This window comes from Tenrec ecaudatus, assembly GCF_050624435.1.
Source record: "Tenrec ecaudatus isolate mTenEca1 chromosome 1 unlocalized genomic scaffold, mTenEca1.hap1 SUPER_1_unloc_13, whole genome shotgun sequence".
NCBI classification, from domain to species: domain Eukaryota; kingdom Metazoa; phylum Chordata; class Mammalia; order Afrosoricida; family Tenrecidae; genus Tenrec; species Tenrec ecaudatus.
The window spans coordinates 5,042,427-5,053,198 of record NW_027457553.1 but is presented as its reverse complement, the minus strand read 5'-3'; the positions used below and the strand labels follow the sequence as shown (position 1 = coordinate 5,053,198).

The 10,772-nt window shown below is 59.8% G+C and overlaps 1 protein-coding gene across 1 annotated transcript; it reads right to left on the bottom strand.

Annotated features, from left to right (window-relative positions):
- Nucleotides 1-324: 324 nt before the first annotated feature.
- Nucleotides 325-9,619, bottom strand: LOC142435750 (cytosolic phospholipase A2 beta-like). The gene is made up of 15 exons (XM_075539908.1): nucleotides 9,562-9,619; nucleotides 9,372-9,410; nucleotides 8,833-8,969; nucleotides 8,609-8,740; nucleotides 7,066-7,120; nucleotides 6,651-6,781; nucleotides 4,523-4,659; nucleotides 4,024-4,246; nucleotides 3,783-3,900; nucleotides 3,396-3,488; nucleotides 3,156-3,260; nucleotides 2,817-2,996; nucleotides 2,327-2,493; nucleotides 642-846; nucleotides 325-527 (listed from the first exon to the last, which is right to left on the bottom strand). The coding sequence occupies exons 1-15, from the start codon at nucleotides 9,617-9,619 to the stop codon at nucleotides 325-327; spliced, it is 1,983 nt and encodes a 660-aa protein (XP_075396023.1).
- Between the last annotated feature and the right edge of the window lie 1,153 nt (nucleotides 9,620-10,772).

Genomic DNA, 10,772 nt, shown 5'->3' with positions numbered 1-10,772 from the left:
CCCCATTTACACCCCGGCTGCCACAGCACCTCTGCACCCCACCTCTCCCGGTGCTTGGAGAAGAGGCCCACTGTGGCCTGCTCCAGGGGCCCAGGGCCCAGGACCAGAGCAGCTGCTGAGCTGTGGCAAGCCCGTAGTCACAGCTTCAGTTCACAGTGCAGATGGCCCTCTGAGGTGCTGGCAGCTCCTGCCCCGTCTGGGGTACCAGGGCATACACCCAAGGCTAGGAAGGGTGCTGCTGGGGCCAACCAGGCCCTCCGAGGCCCCAGAACACTGGGGGATGGCTCTCTGAGGCTGAGGCATGGTGTCACTCGGGGCGGGCTGTCAGTGCTGCCTCCTCTTCCGCACGGCCTCGCGCAGGGCAGCCGGCAGCCGCTCCTGGTTGTTGCAGATGTTGTAGTGGGCCAGGCCCAGAAGCTTGTCCAAGTCCTCTTGGCTATAGGTCACTTTCGAGTAGTGGTAGGGGGAGTCAGACGGAGACAGGTTCACCCGGCCGGCCTCCTGCTCCTCGGGTGTCCTAGGGACCCCTGTGCAGAGAGCACATCGTGGGCATGGAGGGGCAGGGTGCTGGGGTGGAGGGAGGGTCTGCTGGGTCGGGGAGGCTGGGACACCAGGAAGGGGGTGGCGGCAAGCTGGCTCACCAGGGGCTGAGTAGTCCTGGAAGGAGTCGTTGACCAGGGGGAAGTGCAGAATGACTGGGGCCTCAGGCCGGCCGGGATCAGAGAACTTGTGGCACTCCCGAGGCTGGCGCTCCTCATCGAGGCTGGGAGAGATGGGCGGGAACGGGATGCCCTGCTCTTGGCACATGCGGCCCACCAGCTGCAGCTGCCTTGGGTTCCCTTGGTCCTGGACACTGACGTCACATAGGACCAAGCATCAGTCGGAGTGGACAGCCGTGCCGCAGCCCCTCAGAGCTCCACCAAACGGACTGTAGCCATCACTGAGGCCAGCCATGAAGGGCACACACCTCTCACTAAATTAACACAGAAACTAAACGCTGAGTTGTCGACGGCCTGCAACCAGCCGGGGTGCAGGTGCAGCCAACCAGATTCACCATCATATCCTCTCCCCATTGCGGAGAAAGCCCCCTGATGGAGCGTGAATGAAACCCCAGTTCTTTTCACAGGGAGTGCTGGTGGTGAAACAGTTATGTGCTGGGCGAGGTTCTGCAGGTTCAGCACTGGGAAACCACCCGCTGCTCCATGGAGAGAGGGCCGAGCACCACGTTCCTGAACTTGTGCCTCCACGTTGGTAGCCACAGACTCTCCCTTAACAGCCATGCTGCCTTCAAGTGAGCACATGGCTGGTGTGATCTCCCTACAGAGGCAGACATCCTCTGGCTCTCTCTTCCTGCTGTCGCCCAGCCCCCCTCTCAGCTTCCCCCAATGCAGCTGTTAGGCTTCCTCACTTGTGAACTCAGCGTTACTGTCGATCCCACCCACCTTGTGGCGTATGTAACTACTGAATATGCATGTCTTAAGGCTACCTGTAACTACCCCAAGATAATACAGATGCTCTCTCTTCCCCCACTTCCTCGTGGTCCATCAAGAGGAGCTGAGGTGAGCATGCTATCATAAAACGTGCCTGACTCCTTTATTGTACTCTCGCTCCCCTATCTCTCCTAGCCTCTATGACTTTACTAGACCTTTACTATTTTATCGCCATACAATTGTGCCTACTGACCCATTGGTTGTTAGAGGCTGATTTCCTGTGACAAACTGCTCCGTGGGCATTTTTACTCCCGTAAGCAGTTCGATCTCGGAAACACACCAAGGGGGACCCGGTGAGTCAGCATGGACTCCATGGTGGGGATCCTGGTTTGGTTCTTTTGACATGGTGTGGTGGTTAGATATTATGTCCACTTGGACCTGCGTGAAAGTGCAGGGGTGGAGTCCCACCTGTCACTCAGGTGGAAGCCTGGTGATCCCTCCTTGGAAGGAAGGGGAGATGCTATGAGCCTCTTCCTCCTCGCTGGGATTCTGTCTCCAGAGACGGCCCCATGGGGCCACCAGCCTGGAGAGCCGCCGACTGGGCCGTGTTCACGCCAGCCTGGGCATTATCTGCCTGCAGCTACACAGAGGCTGAGGAAGGTTCTGACTAGTATGGTCTTGAATCACACTGGGCTGGGATGCCTTGCTGATCTAAAATGACTTCTTGATCTAAAGCTCTTTCTTTCTACACAAAGGAGTGTTGCTGCTTTTGTTTCTCTGGACAGCTCAGCCCATAGCATGTGGGTCCCTGTCTCGTAGGGTTGGGAGGAAGCCAGCAAGGCACACACTGTGAAGCCGCCCTAGCATCCTCGGGTGCCACTCATCAGCTCCCCCACCTGAAAGGTGGCATTTAAGTTGTAGTCCAGCGACAGGATGAGGTCCACGTCCCGGGTGGGCTGCAGGAGGGGCGGGCAGCTGGTGTTGACAAAGTAGCCCACGTCCAGCAGGCACAGGCGGTGCTCCCCAGGGGTCAGCTGGTTCGGGAGTCCATCCAGTTTGGTGTCTGGAGAAGTGGGCGGGGTGGGAGGGCAGCCTTGAGCACGGGTGCTGAGGACACCACGCTTGCTCCCCTGGTCAGTGGCAGTCACTGGCTGCTCCTGGAAAAAGACTCCACCCTCAGGCCCCACCCACCTGGCCCCAGCCCTGAAGCAACCTCCAGCCCCAGCTGAAGGAGAAAGCAGGAAACTCTACTTCCCACATCCCGTGGGGCCACACATGGAAGGCCTGGAGCCAAGGGGTGAGGTGAGGGGCCCAGGAGGGGCCTGGAGCCAAGGCCCACAGCTCTGGGAAGACATCAGGGGGCTGGACCCCGGTGGGAGAAGCTACCTTTCCAGGAGGAGAAGTGAGGGTGCTGGAAATAGTCTTTGTGGAACTGGAGACCACGCAGAAAGTTGTGGGTGGCCTGGGCAAGCGGACGCCACGTCAGGAGGCCAGAGAACAACTCCCCGATCCTCCCAGCCAGGCTGGGTGGCACTTCCATCTTCAGCACTGGGACCTGCTCCTTGTCTGCACAGCCAGGGAGTGGGGCGTGGGTGCTAGCCCAGTCTGAGGGCAGTGACCCCGGAGAGGGAAAGAGCTGAGACCAGTGCCCCCACCACCACACACACACAGAGCTGGGAGTCACATGCCCACCCCCAGCACCAGCCCCGGAGCCTGGGCACCTACCCAAGCTGGTCAGGGTCTGAGCCCAGCGATCCCAGAACGGACTGGACTCCGAGGACCAGTATAAGCTGTCTTGGAGGCTGGCTGCATATAGGTTGGTCCAGATACCTGGGAGCGCAGACACAAGGGGACGAGAGCCCCCATTCCTGTCACAGCCTGACCCTTCCCTGCTGCCCGCCTCAGTGATGGGGCTCCCCCAGAAACATCCTCCCCTCCCCCATTCTCTCTCCAAGACCCCCTCACCTTCCAGGAAGCAGATGCGGGACTCAGGCATCCTCTTCATCAGCAGCCCCATGAAGAACTCGGAGCCGAAGAGCTCGGAGGGGATGAAGGCACCTTACTTGGAGAAACCGAGCTCGTAGGGGGAGAAATCACACCACTCTGCGGTGGGAAGGGACCGCTGTTGGCCACCACCCTCCTGCCCACCCGAACACACGCAGGGCAGCCACAAAGGACGGGGCGACTCCCCTCCAGTCCAAGTGACTCTGGGGTCATGGGTGTCTGGATTCACTCGGGTCCCGGACCAGAGTGTAAGGAGAAGGGCATGAAAAACTGCCTCCCCACACCATCCCAACCACCCCTTCCCCGACTCCTGGCCGCCCGGGGCCTCAACCAGCTGCCTCGACCTGCCTCCAAATTCAAAGGTGGACAGGCCGTGCCCCTTAGTGTTGAGGGCATAGTACATGGGGAGAGGTTTCTGGCCGTGCCTCAGAGCCTGTCGCTGCTCCGAGAGCTTGTGGACATCAGGCTGTAGGGAGATAACTCCGTGTAAACCCATTGCTGCCTGGTCTCTGGAGATCTCCCCTCGCCCTGCTACCCAGCAGGGCTGCCTCCAGATCCAGGCCCGTCTCCATGGGCCGCCCTTCTGTACCCCATCATGTCGCATGGCCTCATTGATGAGGTCCCAGAGGTTGGTGAAGCAGGCCGGGTGTCCCAGGCGAGCGTGCTCCTCCAGCTCCTGGTAGTACCATTGCAGCTGGCTGGGAGCCAACACGCCCAGCTTGTTCTTGGTCACCTGCATCTTCAGCAGTACGGTGGCGCCCCCCAGGTCCTTCTGCGACCACTCTGGATCCTTGTAGAGGTTTTCTAAGGTCCTAGGCAAAGCCAGAGGTCGGGGGCAGACAGGTTCCTCTAAGAGTCCCCCGAGACCTCACACCCCTTCGGACCTTCTCTCCCAGGGCAGCAGCCCGCAGGTGCCTTCCAGCTCCATGGAGACAGCCGAAGCCCATGGGCACCTTGGGCATATCGCACCTGCCACCTGCCTCCTCGCAGACCTTCCAATCTAGTCAGGGAGGCCAAGGGAGAAGCCTTACCACAGGCACCCCTGCCTCTGCCCACTCACCCCCAGATCCCACACTCAGCCTGCTCACCAAGTGGAGCCTGAGGCCCCTGTGATGTAGAAGACGCAGTCCAAGAGGCCCAGCTCCCTGAGGCCGGTCAGCTGCCCATACAGGGAAGTCATTGCCCGGACCCCTCCACCAGTAGCCATGATTGCCACCACTGGGACCTGGAAGGGCAGAGTACAGCTGGGCTCAAGGGAGGCCCTGCGGGGACTTCCAGTTGGTGGAGGGGAGGTCAGGGTGCGCCGGGCAGTAAAAACCACAGGAGGATGACACAGCAAGTCAAGTGGCCACTCAGTCCCCTGCCCCTGGCCCCACCACCAAGTTAGCGTAGGTCAGAGTCTGGTGGGGACCCATGGAGCAGGTCTGAGTCAGAGCAGCTGAGGAGAGTCATGTCAGGATAACCTCCTTCAGCAGGGTGGGTCCTTTCGGGTTTTGAAAACTCCAGGGAGCGTACAGGCCACAGGCCTTATCTCCCCATCCCCAGCCTGGGGAGTACGGCGGTCACTCCTTAAAAGACACAGGCTCACCTCAAAACCCCTAAATCAGCGTCCCTCTCCCCTTGCAAGGAGCTCATTTCCTTAGGAGCCAGCCCAACCAGCAGAGAGGCCTGGCCAGATGTCCACCGAGTTGTCTGAGAGGCCCAGTCTTAAAAGCAGCTCCAGGTCACGGGCCAACGCACAGAGAAGGGTAGCTACCCCTGGTGGGGCCCGTGGTTCTGACACTGCTCAGCCGCATTGGGCCCAAGATAACATCAAGAAAGCTCCGGGAAGTACAAGGGGGGTAGGTGGGCAGACGAGAGGCAAACACAAGTCCGCCTTACAACCAACCCTGGTCGGGCAATGGAAGTGTGGAGGCCCACTCAGATCAACACTCGGCCTGAGACCCCCACACTACTGCCCAGCCCGACAGACCTCGTCCTCCTGCAGGTCTCCCTCCAGCTGCAGGGCCTGCTGCAGGGCCTTGGCCACCACCTGCTTCCTCCTGCTCAGGAAGGCCTGCTCCTCAGCACACAGCTCGAAGCCCAGGCGCACGGCCAGCTCCCCTGGTCTGGGGGTGGGGTGGGGGGATGGACGGACAGTGAGGCAGTGCTCATCCTCGTCAGAAAAGAGAACACTGGGCCCATCTCCCTGCAAGATCCACGTCCATCTCTTCTCTCCCTTCAGCCTGCGTGCTGAAGCTTGGAGAGTGAGGGGGGGATGGTGGGCCCAGAGCCACACAAACACGCCCGGCATGACAGCAAGGCCAGCCGGCAGATGAGGGTGTCCCTGTGGCCAAAGGTGGCCCTGAGTCTCAGCTTCTCCCTCCCCTGCAACGCTGGACCAGGGCTACACTGGGGAGGGGGCACGGGGGCTGAGAAGGAACAAAGGCCTTTAAGTTGGGGCTGCTTATGCTCCCAGACACCGAGGGCCAGCAAAAGTTCTTGAAGGCCCAGCCACGTTGCTTCCACCCAAAAGGTTGCTTCCTTCTGGTCTTTGTGCTCCTCAAACCAGGCGTGTTACTCTCCTCAGCCCCCACCTCTCTCCCACCCAGTGAGGCCACACGCAGACTACAAGGCTGAGGAAGGACCCTCTCTGCTCTGAGCACCTTCCCAAGACTGGGAGCTCCCTGCTGCAGCCACCCGCTTGCTTCCGGTCCTCCAGGCCACCCAGCTGCACTTAGCGCCCTCCCTCCCCCGGCTGCTCTCCCCCAGCCCAGCCTCTCACCTGTCTTCTTTTCTCAGCTCCACCTTCATCAGAGGCTCCTGCAAACCAGCAAAACACCACTCAGAAAGGCTGGCACCTCCACCCCAACTTCGGCCCTGGGATGCCCCAGTCATCTCCACAGTGATGCACCCCCACAGCCCAGCCCAGGGGCTTGGCCCAAAAGAAAAGGGAGAGAAGGAGTCACCCCCTGCCACCACCCCCGCACTGGCCTGAGGCCCTGTCCCACCCCCACATCAAGGTCTCTTCCTCTGAGTGAAGAGTACCTGGGACATAGGGAAGACCAGCCTCACGAGCTGGTCTGATGGCAGGGCCCTGAGTGGCACCTTCAGTTGCTCCTGGTGGGCGTTCTGCAAGGGGACTAAAACTGTACACTTACCCGAGTCTCAGAGCAGGGGTACCACCCGGCCCTGTGGGCCTGAATTCCAGGGGGTCAGTGGGGGGGGGCACCCTACCTGCAGGTGGATACTCAGCTCCTGCTCCCAGCAGGTGGGGAAGTGGAAACGGAAGGAGTCACTGCCTACGGTGGCCTCCTGAGATCCCTCGTAGGATCCGGGGACCACAAGCTGATCTTTTCCCTTTGACTCTGGAGAAAGGAACCGAGGTAGGGGTGGGAGGGGGTTCCCTGCCCGTGAGGTGTCTCCCGCCCCTGTGGCTGGCAGAGGCTGGGAGGAGTTACCCCCAGCCCAGCCCCCTCAGAGCAGGGTCATGGGAAAAGACCAGGTCTTGGTAAGCCCGGGCAGTTTCACCCCCAGCCCCTAGCCTTCGGAGGCTAAAGGTGGCTGGCAGCTTCTTCCAGGATGGGCAGCTGAGGAAGGGGGAAGACATAGGCTGAGGGCCAGGGCTGTCCTGGTGACCTGGGAGACTCACCCTTCTGGTCCCCGGCCTCCTTCAGCCGCACATGCAAGCGGGAAAGCTCACGGGCCTGTGTTGGGAAGAGAAGATTCATATGCCGCCCCTCCCACGCAAGGATACCTCACCACTACCCTTTCCCCTGCAGCCCGCGGTTCCTGCTCCTCAGTCCCATGTCCTCTGGAAATCATAGCCCCTCCCACTTTGCTCTTTCCTGGTCCAGACAGACTTGCAGCCAGGAGGGCAGGTGAGCAGATGGCCTGAGGGAGGGTGTGTCACTCACCACTACAATCCCAAAGCACTACTATGATCCCAAATCACTACTGTGATCCCAAATCACTACTATGATCCCAAATCACTACTATGATCATAAAGCACTACTATGATCCCAAAGCACTACTATGATCACAAAGCACTACTATGATCACAAAGCACTACAATGATCACAAAGCACTACTATGATCCCAAAGCACTACTATGATCATAAAGCACTACTATGATCACAAATCACTACTATGATCCCAAAGCACTACTATGATCACAAAGCACTACTATGATCCCAAATCACTACTATGATCACAAAGCACTACTATGATCACAAAGCACTACTATGACCCCAAAGCACTACTGTGATCCCAAAACACTACTATGATCCCAAATCACTACTATGATCACACAGCACTACTATGATCCCGAATCACTACTATGATCCCGAATTAGTACCATGATCCTAAGTCACCATTACCATCCCAAGTCACCACTATGATCCCGAATCACTACTATGATCCTGAATCAATCACTACAATGATCTGACTCACCACTAGGACACCGTTGCTGGTGAGCTGCTCTGCACAGTCTGTCCTGGGAAAAGCCATGAGCGGGGGTCAGGTTCTTGCCCCCAAGGAAGCCTAGGCAGTCCTTCCAACCACAGAGGGTCCCCGGGGAAGGACACCAGCCCTGAGCGCACGAGGCTCTCTCCTTCCAGAAGGGACAGATTTGACCCAGAGCCCCTCTCCCTACCTCGCAACCCCCAACTCCCCTGACCCCCGCAACCCCCAACTCACACACTCCGCAGGCGGAATTCAACGTCAAACCGCTCCCCACCCTGAAAAAGCAAGTTACAAAGGTAAGACGTGTGCATGTATGTGGGCATGCATGTGAGTGGTTGTGTGCACGTGTGAGTGTGTGTGCATGTGTATCCACATGGCTGTGCATGTGTGAGTGTGACAGTGGTTGAGTGCGTGTGCTTGCTTGTGAGTGTACCTGTGTATGTGTGTGAGGCTGTGTGTGGGTGTGAATGTGAGTGTGAGTGTGTGTGTCAGTGTGGGTATGTGCAGATTCCAACCCAGATGCCAGCCAGGGGTGCCAATGCGGGGAGGGCTGCTGTCCATAATGTGGCCCCGAGGAGGGGGCCGCTCCTCGGGAAGCAGGTCCTGGTTGACAAGGGCCTCGGGCACCAGGGAAACCTGACCTCATGGTCTGTAAACAAGTTCTTTGAAGAGGGCATTTAAGCAGCATCCCGTTGGTGGTACCGAGGGTGGCCGCCCATGTGGAGTCTTGCCTGCAGGCTCAGCAAGAAGCTCTGGCGCCGGAACTCCCCAGGCAGCAGAGTGCCCACGTCAAACAGCACTGACAGCATGGGGACGTCGCTGGTCAGCAGGTCCTGGTCAAAGACTTTCAGCTCCACCATGTTCTGGAAGGGGAGCAGCGGGACAGGGCCATGGGGTGGGGGGTGGTGTGGGGGTGGCGCTGGGGGTACGCAGGACTGGGCTGAGGCAGGCCCACCTTGATCTGGCTGTGCACCCAGAAGTAGAAGCTCTGTTTCCAGACAGGGTTTCTGCAGTTGTTGACCGTGCGCGTCTGGAGCCGGTGGTTGCAGGCCGTGGGCAGCCACAGGGTCACATAGAATTCACGGTGGGTCACTTGGAGGAGAAGAAATGAGGGCCAATTCTCTCCCAAGCCACGCAGAGTTCACCACCAGAGGGATCCCTGGGGACGCACCAAGCCCCACCCTCCATCACCAGCCCTTGCCCATCACTCTTTGCAGCCCCTCCTCCCAGGACCTCGCAGGCCCAGCCCTCCTGCCACCTCCCACCGTCCCTGCCCTGCTCCAATTGCAACCTCAGTTCCCTTCTCCTCTCTTGGTCAACTCACCCACGTCCCTGGCAGGCAGGCTGTGGGCCTGCAGCACACGAATGGTGAGCAGGCAGGTCCCGGGCAACTTGGCCTGCAGAGCAGCGGGGAGAGGACAAGCTTGCTGTGGGATGACATGACCAAAGGCCGCAGGCGATGGAAGGGAGGTTGGGGCACCTGTGAGGGCTCACCCTGCACCAACAGGGCCAAGGCCACCCAGAACCCCGAGTCTAGAAGAGACAGGGCACGTCCATAGGAACTTACACAATGCCCATGACAGGTCTGTCCCAAGGGCTATCCATACATTAACTCAGCTGACTACTACGCTGCCTCACGAGGAGGCGGAGGCATGGAGAGGTGACCCAGCAACTGGCCGGAGACCCAGAGGCAGGATCGCTGTGCTCTCCGCTTCCCTCTCCTGGAACCAGCAGGCTCCCATCTTGCCAGCTGTCTGCCCCAGCCCATGCCCTCGCTTACAAAGCTCTGGGTAGGCATACAGAAAGGCATGGAGGGAGCGGCCTGCTAGGACTAAGCTCCTGCTTGCTCACTCGCTCCTCCCTGTGCATCCCACCCCTGGTCAGGGGGCAGTTCTGGAAGCCACCTCTGTGCTGGGGCAGGTGGGAGGTTACCAGGTCAGGCAGCCCATGGGAGCCAAGCCCTGCGCCCTCCAGGTTCTCCGAGGGCAGAGGAACAAAGGACCCCAGGACTCCATCCCAAACTACCCCGGGCTCTGGGCTGAAGCCCTGCCAGGTGCGCTGGGGCCAGGGAGCGTGTGTCAGCACACCCTTTCACTGGCCTCCCAGCTGTCGTTGGAAGTCCCAGCTGCATGCACCCAGGGGTTCCTGGCAGAGGAAGAACCCGGGAAAGTCACCCATCTCATCAGTCTCAGGCCCCGACAGCCCAGGCAACTGACTCAGAGGGAGCAGGGGAGCAGCCAGGAGCCTCTCCCTGCCTAGAAGCTCTGTGGATCCGCAGCCCAGCCATGCCCCTACCTAAAGCTGGCAAACACGCCCCCTACACCTGAAGACCACCGTGGCCACAGCCCTCCAGAGAAAGCATTAGCCAGGACTCAGGTGGGGAGCAAGGGTCAGAGTGGGCTCCAGTGCCACGCCAGTCTTACCAGAGCCATGAGGCTGGGGGTCCCAGGCGGGGCGAGCAAAGGCAGCAGTAGCCACTGGGCCGAGGACTGTGGGGTTTTAAGCCAAAATCCAAGTATGTCCCAACTGGCCTCCCTAGCCCCTCCCACCTGCATCTTCCGCTCCGCCCAAGCCCCACACCCTGTCCAAGAAATGTGGCACCTCAGCCTATACTGGGGCTACTGACACCCTCCCATGGGCTCAAGGTCCCCCACCCCTGCTGGGTTCCTGGAAAACCCACTGCCCCCAGCAGACACCACCTGGGCCTGCCCAGCTGGGTCCTGCTTCCAGGACAGCTCACCAACCACCCGTGTGAGCAGGACAGGAAGGTATGGCTTGGAGGGGCCACAGGTCTGGGCAGCCGCCAGAGGTAGGGCAAGGGCAGAGTCCCCACCAACAAGGCTTGTAGCAACATCCAGGTACCAGAAGGACAGGAATGCCCAGTCTCCACTGAAG